Source organism: Cetorhinus maximus, chromosome 20 (genome assembly GCF_964194155.1).
Source record: "Cetorhinus maximus chromosome 20, sCetMax3.hap1.1, whole genome shotgun sequence".
Lineage (NCBI taxonomy): Eukaryota > Metazoa > Chordata > Chondrichthyes > Lamniformes > Cetorhinidae > Cetorhinus > Cetorhinus maximus.
The window spans coordinates 20,501,510-20,519,936 of NC_135898.1; the positions used below are offsets into that span (position 1 = coordinate 20,501,510).

General features: G+C 49.7%; 2 protein-coding genes across 5 annotated transcripts in view; both read left to right on the forward strand.

The window, feature by feature from the left end:
• Positions 1–18,427, forward strand: part of ikbkb (inhibitor of nuclear factor kappa B kinase subunit beta) — a 505,718-nt gene that overhangs the window by 175,247 nt on the left and 312,044 nt on the right. The window lies entirely within an intron of this gene.
• Positions 1–18,427, forward strand: part of LOC144694917 (actin filament-associated protein 1-like) — a 204,609-nt gene that overhangs the window by 20,935 nt on the left and 165,247 nt on the right. For all 4 annotated transcript variants that reach the window (XM_078565680.1, XM_078565683.1, XM_078565681.1 and 1 more), the window contains 4 exons: positions 590–739; positions 1,350–1,433; positions 2,451–2,542; positions 8,989–9,094. In XM_078565680.1, the coding sequence (XP_078421806.1) occupies positions 590–739; positions 1,350–1,433; positions 2,451–2,542; positions 8,989–9,094 (432 nt within the window). The remainder of the gene's footprint in view (positions 1–589; positions 740–1,349; positions 1,434–2,450; positions 2,543–8,988; positions 9,095–18,427) is intronic.

Genomic DNA, 18,427 nt, shown 5'->3' on the forward strand with positions numbered 1-18,427 from the left:
CACACAACTTGAATGTGAGCCGCGTAAGGAGCTATGAAGATCAGTGGCCAAACGCTTGGTCAAAGAGATAGGTATTAAGGAGTGTCTTAGAGAGGGAACTTCCAGGGCTTAGGGCCCCAGGATGCTGAATGCACGGTCAGTAGTAAGACGATTAAAGCCAGGGGATGTCCAGGAGACCAGAATCAGAGGGTGACAGATACCTTGGGAGGGTTGGAGGAGGTTGCCTGTGATACTCCCACTCATTGTCATTGCTCACAGATGAAGATGGGCACTTGGGTAAGCGACCAGAATCCGTGGGCCTGCAAAGTCTTGGGGAAAGGACAGGAGGAGATGAGAAAAGGCCATTCAGCCCATCAGAGTTGAGCCCCCTGGCACACAGGTTGTTCCAGCACAGTCTGTAACTGCGCTCTGGGTAACCCCATTCTTTGAATGTATGTCTCCCGAGTTATTGATGGGGATTGGGTGAGGGGGGGTGCCTGGGCTGAGGTGATTCTTGGTTTCCCCATCCTGAGCTCAGCAACAACTCCTGGCGAACCAGCTGGTCCCACTGAACCACCCGGCAGCATTTAATGCCCCCCTCTCTCCACAGATCTGGATCAGTTATTCTCGGAGCTGCAGTCGTTCCTCCAGGTGTTGGACACGGAGAGTTTAAGCTGCGTGGCAGAGTCGAAGAAGGAGTCTGTGGCCGAGTTGCTTCAGGAGCTGAACGGGAGTCCGTGCACCGAGCAATCCGGATTCAGTATGTACAGTTCGCCCATCGCCCCACTGTCATAAAATTCATGCCCCGGACTCTCTCAGGGTTCAAGTGTTGGTGGTGTTCCTCCTCCCTCTCTTTGGAGGACGGAGATCACAGGCTTTCAGGGGCACTCGGCCCTGAGCTGACTTCCAAACGCGCAGATAAATTGCCTCTTGTTTTGCCCCTGGGAAGAACGACTTCTGATGATGACACTTAACCACCTCTTACCTGGCTCCCTTCCAGCTCCCATTCTGACCCTGTTCTGAGAGTTGAGCTCCCACTGAAAGCAAACTTTAACTCAAAACACATTTTCTTGTAACTCATAGTTAGCTCCCTTCCAGGAACAAAACACAAAACCCTTTGAACCCCGGCTTTCGCCATGTTTCAGCAGGGGTAAGGCAGCTGAATGGTGGTGGGAGGGAGGCGGCGAGAGGATTCTGCCCTGGGCACCACATTTCCCGGACCGAGCCTGAGTTGGCAGGCTGCCTTAACCATTACCCCCCAACCAACTGGGGAAGCGGGAACTTTGAAGGGGAAAGTTTTAAAAACAAACAGTTGAGTACATAGCAAAGCAATGATTGTCGCTGTTTAATGAGATTGTCCTGTGATACAGTGCCCGCTGAGGATGCAGATTACATGTTCATGAGCTGTGTTACCCTGACAGAGAATCGCTTGGAGATGCAGCTCCCCGCGAACGGTAAGTGGGATTCCCTTTCATTACAGATATCCTGTGACCGTCAGGCAGAGGGCTCACAGCATTACTAACCCACCGAGAGACAGTAAGTGGCAGCAGAACTGAGCAACTTCCGTCCTCCAGCATCTTAGCATCATCTGTGGCTCAGTGGCGAGATCTCTTCCCTCTTGAGGCTGTGGGTTCAAGTCCCACTCCAGAGGCTTGAGCGCAATATCTAGGCTGACATTCACTTATCAGTGCTGAGAGAGTGCGGGAATGTCGGCTGTGCCGTCTTTCAGATGAGACATCAAATCGAGGCCCTGTCTACCACCTGAGGCACTCCTTCGAAGAAGAGCAGTGTCCTGGCCAATGTTTATCCCTGAAAGCAGGTTACCTGGTCGCGATCACATTGCTGTTTGTGGGAGCTTGCTGTGCACGTTCTGGTTATCGCGTTTCCTATATTACAACAGCGACTACATTTCAAAAGGCCTTAACTGACTGTCTTGAGGTTGTGAAAGGGGCTATAGAGATGCTGGTTTTGCTTGGGGGTTGTTTGTTGGAGGATATTGCTGGCGAGAGTGAGCTAACATCTCTGCACCCGTGGGCAGCAGACTTGCTGCCTCGGCAGAACATGTGAGCTCCTGTATAGTGAGTGGCCCCATCTGTAGTGATCAGGTCCAGGAATGGATGGCTGACAGTGGCTTCTCATTGGGCAGTGTCCTGGGGCCTGGTCACCTTCTCACTGGGGTTTGGGGTGACTGACAGGAGGGTGGGGAATACACACGGACTATTGGCCTTCTGGGATCAGGAGTGGGCCATACAGCCCCTCAAGCCTGGTGAGCCATTCAGCGACTGACCACGGCTCACCTTCCATATCAAGCCCACCTTCCCCACAGTGAGGTCAGTGCCGGACATTCCCAACACCGCTGAGCTGGAGCGGTTAGCACATGGTGGTGATGCATTGTCAGTTTACCCATGAAGATCATGCAAATCCTCCTGACTCATCCAATACTTCAAAGTAATTCTACTGTTATCCAACAGCAAATGAGCCGCGGAATGTCCTGGAGATCATCGAAGACACAGAAGACATTTCACCCTGCCCCCCACTATCGGATGATTTTCAAACCAAAGTGGTAAAGTCAACATTTATTTTACCATTAGCTTAACAGCTGGCAATCAAGCTCCTTAAATTATATTGCTCAGGTCTGAATGGGCTTATCTTAAACACACACACACACTTCAGAGATCGTCTGTGAGGCAGAGAGTGAGGCACTGGTGCTGAAACGTGTGAGCTAAAAAATAGCCCTCGACAAAGAAATTGGGGAGAAAGTCGCTGTCAAGTAGAAGGCAGAGTGAGGAGGTGGGTCTGCTGTGTACCCAGCCTTGTGACCGTAACACGTGCGATCCCAGCACTTTTTCTTCCTGTTTCTTTGACACTCCCTCCCTCCATCATTACACGAAGGATGTTGCAAATGACCAGCTTTCGAAAGAGCGGTTGACATGATTCACAAGTTGCAGTGGGACTTGCTCATGTTTGTTCCAACTCACGCTCGTGTCAGGTGCATCTTGTTCCTAGCCCTCGAAGTTAGCCCGAGCACAAGGCATGCAGCAGTGGTGCTACGGGTCTGAGACTGTCAGTGTGCTAGTGCAGTCCCTAATCACACACTCTGCTTGCTGAGAGATATGTGAGGGTCAAATGCTCCTAGACCTCCTGCATCAAGAAGCTCCCTACAGCTTCCACACTTCATTTACTGTGCACAGCTCTGCTCTCCAAGATATGGAGGCACTGGAGAAAGTGTAAAAAACTAGTTTTACAAGAATGCTGCGACATCCTAGAAGTTACCACTGACAAAGGGAGACTGAACAGGCTGGGATGCTTTCCTATTGCAAAGGGAAGACTGAGAGATTTTTCTGACAGAGAGCTTTAAAATTATGAAAGGGTTTGATAGGCTGGGCGTAGAGGAGATCTCACTTGTGGCCAGTCCAAAACCAGGGGCCAGGAACACATGACAGTCATGAATAATTCCAATTCTGGAGAAACTTCTTTACTATGATTGCCATGATTTGGATTTATAGAACCTTTAACATAGAAAAATGTCCCAATGCACTTCACACGAGCGATTAGCAAACAAAATATGACACTGAGCCACATAAGGAGACGTTAGGACAGATGACCTAATCTTGGTCAAATGGATAGGTTTTAAGGAGCATCTTAAGGCAGGAAAGTGAGGGTCCAGGCAGCTGAAGGTGTGGTCACCAATGGTAGAGCAATTCAAATCGAGGATGCTTAAGAGTCCGGAATTGAAGGATTGCAGACATCTCGGAGGGCTGTAGGTCTGGAGGCCATGGAGAAATTTGAAAACCTGGATGAGAATTTTAAAATTAAGGCCTTGCATGATCGGGAGCCAGTGTTGGTGAGCGAGCACAGGGGTGATGGGTTAACAGGACTTGGGATGTGGGCAGCAGAGATTTGGATGGTCTCAAGTTTAAGGAGGGCAGAATGTGGCGGGACAGCCAGGAGTGTGATGGAATAGACAAGACAAGGCCATGAAGGCATGAATGAAGTTGTTTGAGAATGTAGGAGAAGTTGAAGTGAATAGCAAGGGGGAGCTAGATAAGCACATGAGGAGAGCTGGTAAAGTTAACCAAACTGGCTGGAGGTGGTATCTCAGCCCAAGGTGGGAGAGTCTCTGCATCCCTGGGATCCAGGATCGTCGATGGACATTTAGCTGGGAAAACAGGTCCATCACTGAAAGTGGCTGAGACTCTCTGACAATCTGCAGATGAGGAAATATATGGGGATGGTGGGTGTGGGGAGCAGTGACTGTGGAAAGCAGGTTATGGATGGAATGAAAACAGTAAATGCTGGAAATACTTGGCATCTGTACAGAGAAACGCAGAGATAACGCTTCAAGTCTGACCTTTCATCAGAACTGTCAGTCTTAAGTTAATCTTGAAAGATTTTTCTGCGCAGTTTGGTGGCTGAGATCTTTTTTCCCAGACCTTGTCAAGAGTGGGATTTATACACACACAATTTCTGTGGGTGGAGAGAGACGGTTGCACAGATGATGAGGAATTACCTTGATAGGTTAGTAAATTGACAGAAGCATCGAGTGGCTTGGTGACCCCTTTACTGAGAATGCAGCACTGTCCTATACACTGTGAGATTCACTCCCAGACACGGCCACCATGAAGTGCTAAACTCCTTCCAACAATCAGCCAAAACAGACAGAGGAAAAATAAATCCAATTAAAATCAGTCCTAATGGTTTGTTTGCATCTGTTCCACTTTGAGAAAAAAAGTTTCAAAGAGGTGACCCTCTCTGCTAAAAATCACCCTGTTTATTTTGTTAAAATACCGCAAAACCTAACAATCTCGCAACCACAAAAAGAAAAATGCTGTCAGAGTAAAAGCAACAATCAAAATCGGTCCAGAAACCTGGTCCCCACAGAACATTAAAATGAGGAAATGCAGCTTTATCTGCCCTGGCCAAACCCACACTCACTAAAAAAGTCAGACCCCTTTGATCCAGTAAAAATCAGCTTCCCATCTATCGCCTCCCTCTTTCCCCTCTCCCTTTTACTCTTCCTCTCTTTTCCCCCTCCCTCTCCTCCCCCTATTTTTTCCTCGCCCTCTTTTCCTCCACCCTCTCTTTATCCCCTCCCTCTTTCACCCTCCCATTCACCCCTCTATTTCCCCCTTCCCTCCCTCCCTCCCTCTCTCTCTCTGTCTCTGCTTTCTTCCCCCAAACTGTGTTCTGTGTGTAAGGAGTACTTGTTCATGGTGCAGTTTAATTTGTTTTCAGGCCTGGGTTGATATCGGGCAGCTGCTGTGGACTGGCAGGGTTCCAGAATGGAGTCCGTGACCATCCGCACTCTCACAGATCCTCTAATGAGTGGCACTAATGAGACCACATCAGAGAAAAGCCTCTGAAGATTAGGGCCCATTGGCCCAAATAGCTGGCAGCAGCCCTTATAATTCCACTTTAACCCACTCCCCAGCTCATCATTATGTTTTCTAGTGTGGCTTTGTGCTCATGCAATACAAGGTCTGTAAATTAGTTAAAAAACGACCTCCCCTTGACATTCAATGGCATTACCATCACTGAATCCCCCGCCATCAACATCCTGGGGGCTTACCATTGATCAGAAACTGAACTGGACCAGTCACGTAAATACTGCAAAAGTAGTTCAGAGGCTGGGAATTCTGGGGCAAGTAACTCACTTCCTGACTCCCCAAGGCCTGTCCACCATCTACAAGTCAGGAGTGTGATGGAATACTCTGCACTTCTCTGGATGAGTGCAGCTCCAACAACACTCAAGAAGTTCAACACTATACAGGACACAGCAGGCCACTTGATTACAGCACCCTGTGCACCAACTTAAACATTCACTCCCTCCACCTCCGACGCACAGTAGCAGCAGTGTGTACCATCTACAAGCTGCACTGTAGCAACTCACCAAGGCTCCTTTGACAACCTTCCAAGCCCACGACCTCTACCACCTAGAAGGACAAGGGCAGCAGGTGCATGGGAACACCACCAACTGCAAGTTCCCTTCCAAGCCACACACCATCCTGCCTTGGAAATATGTCACCGTTCCTTCACTATCGCTGGGTCAAAATCCTGGAACTCCCTCCCTATCAGCACTGTGGGTGTACCTACACCACATGGACTGCAGCAGTTCAAGAAGGTGGCTCACCACCACCTTCTCAAGGGGCAATTAGGGATGGGCAATAAATACTGGTCTCACACCCCAGGAAAGAAGGAAAAAACAACTTTCTAGACCAAATTTAACAAAATCTATAGGTTAGAAATGCTTCCTTGATGCAGAGATTTGGTGGCTGAATAAGAATTTAGCAAAGTCCATCCCAATGCATTCTCCCTCAGTCAAGCGCTGTGTTCATGTGAGCACCTGACTCCACACCCAAAACTCTCCTCAGGTCAGGTTGAACAAACCAAAGAGCCATCGCAAAAGGAATCCCTTGGGATGTCCGATGGGATGAGACTTCCTGTAGTTTTCCCTGTTCCATCCAGCTCCTGCTCCTTGCCCTGTTTCTCCAGGGCAAGTACCTTAGTCACTTGAAGATGTGTCCCCACTAATGCGCTAACACTGGCTGTTAGTTTATGTCGTAATAATAGTTTGTAGCCCATTGCGAGTGACGAGCTTCAGAACAGTAAGGGAAAAATGTTGATAAAAGATTGTTGAAGATGCTGGTCTGGGCTTTGAAGGACTAATTGGTGTGGAAAGTGATATGAGAAATAGGGGCAGGAGTTGGCCATTCGGGCCTTTGATAAGATCATGACTGATCTGATGTGGTCTCAGCTCCACTTTCCTGCCTGCCCCATAACTCTTGACCCCCTTGTCAACCGAAGATCTGTCAAACTCAGCCTTCAATGCCCCAACCTCCACTGCTCTCTAGGGTAAAGAATTCCAAAGATTAATGACGGTCTGAGAGAAGAAATTCTTCCTCATCTCTGTCTTAAACGGGAGACCCCTGATTTTGAAACTGTGCCCCATTAGTTCTAGATCACCCACGAGGGGAAACATCCTCACAGCATCTATCCTGTCACCACCGCACCCCACCTCCCAACCCACAGAATCTTATGGGCAGAATATTGTGCTCATCGGGGACGTGCTCTGACATCGGGCAAGCGCCGTGATGTCATTGTGCATTTGCGCGATATTTCGGTCAGCGGGCACGTGTGGGAGTTGGCAGTGCGCCCGCCCGACAACTGACAGGCCTATTAAGGTCGTGAAAGTACAAACTGAATTAAATTTCTCGCTGCCTGTCCAACCTTACGGTTGACGGGCAGGCGAAAAGGCCAAGCGGCCTTTGGATTTTTTAGGAAACCTCATCCACGTCGAGGTGAGGTTCCAACCGCCACTAAAAATGAAATAAAAGTGTTAACATTTCACTCATAACATGGCCCTGCTCATGTGACAGAGTCACACGAGGGGACATGCTCTTTTTTTTGAACATTTTAAAATTCTTTATCCTTCATTTGTTAAATCTGCAGCTCCCTGGGGCAGCTCTGCGCTGCAGGGAGCTTTCACTTGTGTGCTCGCCCTCCTCCCGCCCTCGCTGCAGCGCGCTTTTCACCCTGGGCGGGCCTTAACTGGCTTGCCCAGCGTCAAATAGCAGCCCGATCGTGGGTGGTGGTCGCTTTCGCAGCCGCTCCTGCTTCCCAACCTGACTGCCCCCGCCGGTCAAGCCCATCCGACGAGGGTAAAATCCTGTCCTATATGTTTCAATGAGATCGCCTTTCATTCTGCTGAACTCCAGTGCATATAGGCCCAAGCTGCACAACCTTCCCTCATAAGACAATAAGGTGCCAGAGAGAGGATCACAGACAGTGTTGCCGAGTGTTGGGCCAGGCTCAGCCACATCTGGTGTCAAATACTGGCTACGCCAGGGCACTGCTCATGAAATCTTGACTCCTGAATGTAGATGTGGCCTAAAAGTAAGCACGCACACTTTGTGTCTCCCCACCCTCAGCCTGTAATAATGAACTCTGCCCATTGCTGTTAAAGTTGCAGTGCATGTGGATAGGATTACAATACTAGGGGGCCTGTGGATTGGTGTCAGGTGCTGCTCTTTGACCAATGACCAGTGTCCCAGGGCGACCCGATCATCTGCGTGAGCTCCGGATTTCGCCAACAACAGCTGGAGTCAGGAGTGAGCACTTTGTCCCGCGACCAGTCGGGTCTACGAGTATGAAACCTGATTCTTGAATGCACCAACACTACACTGGAGCTGCACAACCCGTTTGTCAAAAAAAGTCCAAATGTGTTCTTCCAGATTCAGGCAAACTCAATCTTCAAAAGGACTGGAGTCTCTCAGGAGAGAAAGAAAATGTCCTGTTTACAGGCATGGGCTCGTTCTCCAGCTCACCCTCTCATACTGTCCTGATACCATCAGCGGCAGGAAATCAGTAATAATTAATGTCTGGACAAATCTTTACGAGACAAGGAACACCCACATAAACAGAGGAAGTACTGAAGGCCCTTAGTACCATCAAAAGCTAATCATACAGGAAGTCAGGATGACCGAATCACTCAGCAGAATTCCACAATATGGTTGATTTGTGAGGCGGGCAGATTGTGATGATAAGTGAAGTGGTGTGTTCAAGTGAGGCCACAAAGGTTGCAATGGCTGGGGTCTCCCACCTGGCAGCCAGGCAGTGCCAGCGGCCTGAGGTTGGCAGCAGTCCAGGCTGCCTGGCTCATTCGCAAGAGTGGGTGTGTGGCTGCGGCGGGAGGGCGAGTGCTATCAGCCTGAGAGAGGGCGGCAGTTCAGAGCTCTGTGGAATCACTGCCACTCCCACTGAGCCATCCTCTGTTGTAGCACAGTGTGCCGGGCTGCTGAGGGCCTGCAAACCCCCTTTTCAGCACTGCGATCCACAGACTCGTGGCAGCAGTCTAGAGTTTGAACAGATGGAGCCCTGGCGCCTCTGAGAATGGGGACCCCCGTGTTGCAAACTCCAGCCCAGCTTCCTGCTGTCTGAGTGCACTGAACATAGCTCCGATCTCGCTCACACACCAATGCTGCTCCTTTAACTCTGCCTTTGTCCCCACAGGCACAGGCCGGCTCGTCTCCCTCCCCTCACCAAGCAAACGAGGTTCACCCTGACGACTCCTACGAGGAAGCAGAGCCTCTCAGCCCCCTGCCTCAGTGCACTATGGGTGCGTATGTAGCAAACGATGGTCACGTCCTGAGATGTCAGTTTACAGTGATTCGGCGCTGACTGCAGAGTCCAACGGATCAATGGTCAAATTCTACCAGAAATGCTGGATTTACAGGGGCTCCCCAGGAGTGTATCCGGAATGACAGGGGGACCCAGGGAGTGTGCCAGTTTTCACTGGGTATCTTCAGGACTGTGCCAGTATTTACAGGGGTTCGTCAGGAGTGTATATGTATTTACAGGGGTCCTCAGGTGCGTGTCAATATTTACAGGGGGAACTCAGAGAGTGTGTCAGCATTTAATTGGTGTCTTTGGAAGTGTACCAGTATTTAAGGGGACATAGGGAGTGTGTCAGTATTTGAAGGAGGTCCTCAGGAGTGTATAAATATCTACAGGGGTCCCTGGGAGTGTGTCGGTATCCAAAGGAGGTCCCTGGGAGTAAGTTAGTATTTACAGCGGGATCCCTGGGAGGTTGTCAGTATTTCCAGGGGGTCCGCAGACAGCGTGTCAGTATTAACAAGAGGTCAGCAGGTAGCGTGTCAGTATTAACAATAGGTCCGCAGGTAACGTGTCAGTATTAACAAGAGGTCCGCAGATAGCGTGTCATTAATAACAAGAGGTCCGCAGGTAGCGTGTCAGTATTTACAGGGGGTCCGCAGGTAGCGTGTCAGTATTAACAAGAGGTCCCCAGGTAGCGTGTCAGTATTGACAAGAGGTCCGCAGGTAGCGTGGCATTATTAACAAGAGGTCCGCAGGTAGCGTGTCAGTATTAACAAGAGGTCCGCAGATAGCATGTCAGTATTAACAATAGGTCCACAGGTAGCGTGTCAGTATTAACAAGAGGTCCCCAGGTAGCGTGTCAGTATTAACAAGAGTTCCCCAGGTAGCGTGTCAGTATTTACAAGAGGTCCGCAGGTAGCGTGTCAGTATTAACAAGAGGTCCGCAGGTAGCGTGTCAGTATTAACAAGAGGTCCACAGGTAGCGTGTCAGTATTTACAGGGGGTCCGCAGGTAGCGTGTCAGTATTAACAAGAGGTCCGCAGGAAGCGTGTCAGTATTAACAAGAGGTCCGCAGGTAGCGTGTCAGTATTAACAAGAGGTGCGCAGGTAGCGTGTCAGTATTTACAGGGGGTCCGCAGGTAGCGTGTCAGTATTAACAAGAGGTCCGCAGGTAGCGTGTCAGTATTAACAAGAGGTCCGCAGGTAGCGTGTCAGTATTAACAAGAGGTCCGCAGGTAGCGTGTCAGTATTAACAAGAGGTCCCCAGGTAGAGTGTCAGTATTAACAAGAGGTCCGCAGGTAGCGTGTCAGAATTTACAGGTGGTCCGCAGGTAGCGTGTCAGTATTAACAGGGGGTCCGCAGGTGGCGTGTCAGTATTAACAAGAGGTCCCCAGGTAGCGTGTCAGAATTAACAGGGGGTCCGCAGGTGGCGTGTCAGTATTAACAAGAGGTCCCCAGGTAGCGCGTCAGTATTAACAAAAGGTCCCCAGGTAGCGTGTCAGTATTAACAGGGGGTCCGCAGGTGGCGTGTCAGTATTAACAAGAGGTCCGCAGGTAGCGTGTCAGTATTTAAAGGGGGTCCCCAGGTAGCGTGTCAGTATGTACAGGGGGTCCGCAGATAGCGTATCAGTATTCACAAGAGGTCCGCAGGTCGCGTGTCAGTATTAAAAAGAGGTCCGCAGATAGCGTGTCATTAATAACAAGAAGTCCGCAGGTAGCGTGTCAGTATTTACAGGTGGTCCGCAGGTAGCGTGTCAGTATTAACAAGAGGTCCGCAGGTAGCGTGTCAGTATTTAAAGGGGGTACCCAAGTAGCGGGTCAGTATTAACAAAAGGTCCCCAGGTAGCGTGTCAGTATTAACAGGGGGTCCGCAGGTAGCGTGTCAGTATTAACAAGAGGTCCGCAGGTAGCGTGTCAGTATTTAAAGGGGGTCCCCAGGCAGCGTGTCAGTATGTACAGGGGGTCCGCAGATAGCGTATCAGTATTCACAAAAAGTCCGCAGGTCGCGTGTCAGTATTAAAAAGAGGTCCGCAGGTAGCGTGTCAGTATTAACAAGAGGTCCGCAGGTAGCATGTCAGTATTAACAAGAGGTCCGCAGGTAGCGTGTCAGTATTAACAAGAGGTCCGCAGGTAGCGTGTCAGTATTAACAAGAGGTCCGCAGGTATCGTGTCAGTATTAACAAGAGGTCACCAGGTAGCGTATCAGTATTGACAAGAGGTCCGCAGGTAGCGTGTCAGTATTAAAAAGATGTCCGCAGGTAGCGTGTCAGTATTAACAAGAGGTCCGCAGGTAGCGTGTCAGTATTAACAAGAGGTCCGCAGGTAGCGTGTCAGTATTAACAAGAGGTCCGCAGGTAGCGTGTCAGTATTTACAGGGGGTCAGCAGGAAGCGTGTCAGTATTAACAAGAGGTCCGCAGGTAGCGTGTCAGTATTAACAAGAGGTCCGCAGGTAGCGTGTCAGTATTAACAAGAGGTCCGCAGGTAGCGTGTCAGTATTAACAAGAGGTCCGCAGGTAGCGTGTCAGTATTAACAAGCGGTCCGCAGGTAGCGTGTCAGTATTAACAAGAGGTCCGCAGATAGCGTGTCAGTATTAACAAGAGGTCCACAGGTAGCGTGTCAGTATTTACAAGGGGTTCCCAGGTAGCGTGTCATTATTAACAAGAGGTTCGCAGGTAGCATGTCAGTATTTACATGGGTCCGCAGGTAGCGTGTCAGTATTAACAAGAGGTCCGCAGGTAGCGTGTCAGTATTGAAAAGAGGTCCGCAGGTAGCGTGTCAGTATTAACAATAGGTCCCCTGGTAGCGTGTCAGTATTTACAGGGGGTCCCCAGGTAGCGTGTCAGTATTAAGAGGTCCGCAGGTAGCGTGTCAGTATGAACAAGAGGTCCGCTGGTAGCGTGTCAGTATTAACAAGAGGTCCCCAGGTAGTGTATCAGTATTAACAAGAGGTCCGCAGGTAACGTGTCAGTATTAACAAGAGGTCCCCAGGTAGCGTGTCAGTATTAACAAGAGGTCCGCAGATAGCGTATCAGTATTAACAAGAGGTCCGCAGGTAGATTGTCAGTATTAACAAGAGGTCCGCAGGTAGCGTGTCAGTATTAACAGGTGGTCCGCAGGTAGCGTGTCAGTATTAACAAGAGGTCCGCAGGTAGCGTGTCAGTATTAACAAGAGGTCCGCAGGTAGCGTGTCAGTATTAACAAGAAGTATGCAGGTAGCATGTCAGTATTTACAGGGGGTCCGCAGGTAGCGTGTCAGTATTTACAGGTGGTCCGCAGGTAGCGTGTCAGTATTAACAAGAGGTCCGCAGATAGCGTGTCATTATTAACAAGAGGTCCGCAGGTAGAGTGTCAGTATTTACAGGGGGTCCGCAGGTAGCGTGTCAGTATTTACAAGGGGTTCCCAGGTAGCGTGTCATTATTAACAAGAGGTTCGCAGGTAGCATGTCAGTATTTACATGGGTCCGCAGGTAGCGTGTCAGTATTAACAAGAGGTCCGCAGGTAGCGTGTCAGTATTGAAAAGAGGTCCGCAGGTAGCGTGTCAGTATTAACAATAGGTCCCCTGGTAGCGTGTCAGTATTTACAGGGGGTCCCCAGGTAGCGTGTCAGTATTAACAAGAGGTCCGCAGGTAGCGTGTCAGTATGAACAAGAGGTCCGCTGGTAGCGTGTCAGTATTAACAAGAGGTCCCCAGGTAGTGTATCAGTATTAACAAGAGGTCCGCAGGTAACGTGTCAGTATTAACAAGAGGTCCCCAGGTAGCGTGTCAGTATTAACAAGAGGTCCGCAGATAGCGTATCAGTATTAACAAGAGGTCCGCAGGTAGCGTGTCAGTATTAACAAGAGGTGCGCAGGTAGCGTGTCAGTATTTACAGGGGGTCCGCAGGTAGCGTGTCAGTATTAACAAGAGGTCCGCAGGTAGCGTGTCAGTATTAACAAGAGGTCCGCAGGTAGCGTGTCAGTATTAACAAGAGGTCCGCAGGTAGCGTGTCAGTATTAACAAGAGGTCCACAGGTAGCGTGTCAGTATTTACAGGGGTCCGCAGGTAGCGTGTCAGTATTAACAAGAGGTCCGCAGGAAGCGTGTCAGTATTAACAAGAGGTCCGCAGGTAGCGTGTCAGTATTAACAAGAGGTGCGCAGGTAGCGTGTCAGTATTTACAGGGGGTCCGCAGGTAGCGTGTCAGTATTAACAAGAGGTCCGCAGGTAGCGTGTCAGTATTAACAAGAGGTCCGCAGGTAGCGTGTCAGTATTAACAAGAGGTCCGCAGGTAGCGTGTCAGTATTAACAAGAGGTCCCCAGGTAGAGTGTCAGTATTAACAAGAGGTCCGCAGGTAGCGTGTCAGAATTTACAGGTGGTCCGCAGGTAGCGTGTCAGTATTAACAGGGGGTCCGCAGGTGGCGTGTCAGTATTAACAAGAGGTCCCCAGGTAGCGTGTCAGTATTAACAGGGGGTCCGCAGGTGGCGTGTCAGTATTAACAAGAGGTCCCCAGGTAGCGCGTCAGTATTAACAAAAGGTCCCCAGGTAGCGTGTCAGTATTAACAGGGGGTCCGCAGGTGGCGTGTCAGTATTAACAAGAGGTCCGCAGGTAGCGTGTCAGTATTTAAAGGGGGTCCCCAGGTAGCGTGTCAGTATGTACAGGGGGTCCGCAGATAGCGTATCAGTATTCACAAGAGGTCCGCAGGTCGCGTGTCAGTATTAAAAAGAGGTCCGCAGATAGCGTGTCATTAATAACAAGAAGTCCGCAGGTAGCGTGTCAGTATTTACAGGTGGTCCGCAGGTAGCGTGTCAGTATTAACAAGAGGTCCGCAGGTAGCGTGTCAGTATTTAAAGGGGGTACCCAAGTAGCGGGTCAGTATTAACAAAAGGTCCCCAGGTAGCGTGTCAGTATTAACAGGGGGTCCGCAGGTAGCGTGTCAGTATTAACAAGAGGTCCGCAGGTAGCGTGTCAGTATTTAAAGGGGGTCCCCAGGCAGCGTGTCAGTATGTACAGGGGGTCCGCAGATAGCGTATCAGTATTCACAAAAAGTCCGCAGGTCGCGTGTCAGTATTAAAAAGAGGTCCGCAGGTAGCGTGTCAGTATTAACAAGAGGTCCGCAGGTAGCATGTCAGTATTAACAAGAGGTCCGCAGGTAGCGTGTCAGTATTAACAAGAGGTCCGCAGGTAGCGTGTCAGTATTAACAAGAGGTCCGCAGGTATCGTGTCAGTATTAACAAGTGGTCACCAGGTAGCGTGTCAGTATTGACAAGAGGTCCGCAGGTAGCGTGTCAGTATTAAAAAGATGTCCGCAGGTAGCGTGTCAGTATTAACAAGAGGTCCAAAGGTAGCGTGTCAGTATTAACAAGAGGTCCGCAGGTAGCGTGTCAGTATTAACAAGAGGTCCGCAGGTAGCGTGTCAGTATTTACAGGGGGTCAGCAGGAAGCGTGTCAGTATTAACAAGAGGTCCGCAGGTAGCGTGTCAGTATTAACAAGAGGTCCGCAGGTAGCGTGTCAGTATTAACAAGAGGTCCGCAGGTAGCGTGTCAGTATTAACAAGAGGTCCGCAGGTAGCGTGTCAGTATTAACAAGCGGTCCGCAGGTAGCGTGTCAGTATTAACAAGAGGTCCGCAGATAGCGTGTCAGTATTAACAAGAGGTCCACAGGTAGCGTGTCAGTATTTACAAGGGGTTCCCAGGTAGCGTGTCATTATTAACAAGAGGTTCGCAGGTAGCATGTCAGTATTTACATGGGTCCGCAGGTAGCGTGTCAGTATTAACAAGAGGTCCGCAGGTAGCGTGTCAGTATTGAAAAGAGGTCCGCAGGTAGCGTGTCAGTATTAACAATAGGTCCCCTGGTAGCGTGTCAGTATTTACAGGGGGTCCCCAGGTAGCGTGTCAGTATTAACAAGAGGTCCGCAGGTAGCGTGTCAGTATGAACAAGAGGTCCGCTGGTAGCGTGTCAGTATTAACAAGAGGTCCCCAGGTAGTGTATCAGTATTAACAAGAGGTCCGCAGGTAACGTGTCAGTATTAACAAGAGGTCCCCAGGTAGCGTGTCAGTATTAACAAGAGGTCCGCAGATAGCGTATCAGTATTAACAAGAGGTCCGCAGGTAGATTGTCAGTATTAACAAGAGGTCCGCAGGTAGCGTGTCAGTATTAACAAGAGGTCCGCAGGTAGCGTGTCAGTATTAACAAGAGGTCCGCAGGTAGCGTGTCAGTATTAACAAGAGGTCCGCAGGTAGCGTGTCAGTATTAACAAGAAGTATGCAGGTAGCATGTCAGTATTTACAGGGGGTCCGCAGGTAGCGTGTCAGTATTTACAGGTGGTCCGCAGGTAGCGTGTCAGTATTAACAAGAGGTCCGCAGATAGCGTGTCATTATTAACAAGAGGTCCGCAGGTAGAGTGTCAGTATTTACAGGGGGTCCGCAGGTAGCGTGTCAGTATTTACAAGGGGTTCCCAGGTAGCGTGTCATTATTAACAAGAGGTCCGCAGGTAGAGTGTCAGTATTTACAGGGGGTCCTCAGGTAGCGTGTCAGTATTTACAAGGGGTTCCCAGGTAGCGTGTCATTATTAACAAGAGGTTCGCAGGTAGCATGTCAGTATTTACATGGGTCCGCAGGTAGCGTGTCAGTATTAACAAGAGGTCCGCAGGTAGCGTGTCAGTATTGAAAAGAGGTCCGCAGGTAGCGTGTCAGTATTAACAATAGGTCCCCTGGTAGCGTGTCAGTATTTACAGGGGGTCCCCAGGTAGCGTGTCAGTATTAACAAGAGGTCCGCAGGTAGCGTGTCAGTATGAACAAGAGGTCCGCTGGTAGCGTGTCAGTATTAACAAGAGGTCCCCAGGTAGTGTATCAGTATTAACAAGAGGTCCGCAGGTAACGTGTCAGTATTAACAAGAGGTCCCCAGGTAGCGTGTCAGTATTAACAAGAGGTCCGCAGATAACGTATCAGTATTAACAAGAGGTCCGCAGGTAGATTGTCAGTATTAACAAGAGGTCCGCAGGTAGCGTGTCAGTATTAACAGGTGGTCCGCAGGTAGCGTGTCAGTATTAACAAGAGGTCCGCAGGTAGCGTGTCAGTATTAACAAGAGGTCCGCAGGTAGCGTGTCAGTATTAACAAGAAGTATGCAGGTAGCATGTCAGTATTTACAGGGGGTCCGCAGGTAGCGTGTCAGTATTTACAGGTGGTCCGCAGGTAGCGTGTCAGTATTAACAAGAGGTCCGCAGATAGCGTGTCATTATTAACAAGAGGTCCGCAGGTAGAGTGTCAGTATTTACAGGGGGTCCGCAGGTAGCGTGTCAGTATTAACAAGAGGTCCCCAAGGAGCGTGTCAGTATTGACAAGAGGTCCGCAGGACGCATGTCAGTATTAGCAAGAGGTCCCCAGGTAGCGTGTTAGTATTGACAAGAGGTCCCCAGGAAGCGTGTCAGTATTTACAGGGGGTCCGCAGGTAGCGTGGCATTATCAACAAGAGGTCCGCATGTAGCGTGTCAGTATCAACAAGAGGTCCGCAGGTAGCGTGTCAGTATTTACAGGGGGTCCGCAGGTAGTGTGTCAGTATTTACAGGGGGTCCGCAGGTAGCGTGTCAGTATTAACAAGAGGTTCCCAGGTAGCGTGTCAGTATTAACAAGAGTTCCCCAGGTAGCGTGCCAGTATTTACAAGAGGTCCCCAGGTAGCGTGTCAGCATTAACAAGAGGTCCCCAGGTAGCGTGTCAGTATTAAAAAGAGTCCACAGGTAGCCTGTCAGTATTAACAAGAGGTCCGCAGGTAGTGTGTCAGTATTAACAAGAGGGCCGCAGGTAGCGTGTCAGTATTTACAGAAGGGTCCCCAGGTAGCGTGTCAGTATTAACAAGAGGTCTGCAGGTAGCATGTCAGTATTTACAGGGGTTCCGCAGGTAGCGTGTCAGTATTAACAAGAGGTCCGCAGGTAGCGTGTCAGTATTAACAAGAGGTCCGCAGGTAGCGTGTCAGTATTAACAAGAGGTCCACAGGTAGTGTATCAGTATTAACATGAGGTCCGCAGGTAACGTGTCAGTATTAACAAGAGGTCCCCAGGTAGCGTGTCAGTATTAACAAGAGGTCCGCAGATAGCGTATCAGTATTAACAAGAGGTCCGCAGGTAGATTGTCAGTATTAACAAGAGGTCCGCAGGTAGCGTGTCAGTATTAACAGGTGGTCCGCAGGTAGCGTGTCAGTATTAACAAGAGGTCCGCAGGTAGCGTGTCAGTATTAACAAGAGGTCCGCAGGTAGCGTGTCAGTATTAACAAGAAGTCTGCAGGTAGCATGTCAGTATTTACAGGGGGTCCGCAGGTAGCGTGTCAGTATTTACAGGTGGTCCGCAGGTAGCGTGTCAGTATTAACAAGAGGTCCGCAGATAGCGTGTCATTATTAACAAGAGGTCCGCAGGTAGAGTGACAGTATTTACAGGGGGTCCGCAGGTAGCGTGTCAGTATTAACAAGAGGTCCCCAAGTAGCGTGTTATTATTGACAAGAGGTCCCCAGGAAGCGTGTCAGTATTTACAGGGGGTCCGCAGGTAGCGTGGCATTATCAACAAGAGGTCCGCATGTAGCGTGTCAGTATCAACAAGAGGTCCGCAGGTAGCGTGTCAGTATTTACAGGGGGTCCGCAGGTAGTGTGTCAGTATTTACAGGGGGTCCGCAGGTAGCGTGTCAGTATTAACAAGAGGTCCCGAGGTAGCCTGTCAGTATTGACAAGAAGTCCGCAGATAGCGTATCAGTATTAACAAGAGGACCCCAGGTAGCGTGTCAGTATTAACAAGAGGTCCACAGCTGGCGTATCAGTATTAACAGGATGTCCGCAGGTAGCGTGTCAGTATTAACAAGAGGTCCGCAGGTAGCGTGGCAGTATTAACAAGAGGTCCGCTGGTAGCGTGTCAGTATTAACAAGAGGTCCACAGGTAGCGTGTCAGTATTAACAAGAGGTCCGCAGGTAGCGTGTCAGTATTTACAGGGGGTCCGCAGGTAGCGTGTCAGTATTAACAAGAGGTCCGCAGATAGCGTTTCAGTATTAACAAGAGGTCCCCAGGTAGCGTATCAGTATTAACAAGAGGTCCCCAGGTAGCGTGTCAGTATTTACAGGGGGTCCGCAGATAGCGTATCAATATTAACAAGACGTCCGCAGGTAGCGTGTCAGTATTAACAAGAGGTCTGCAGATAGCGTGTCAGTATTAACAAGAGGTCCGCAGGTAGCGTGTCAGTATTAACAAGAGGTTCCCAGGTAGCGTGTCAGTATTAACAAGAGTTCCCCAGGTAGCGTGCCAGTATTTACATGAGGTCCCCAGGTAGCGTGTCAGTATTAACAAGAGGTCCGCAGGTAGCGTATCA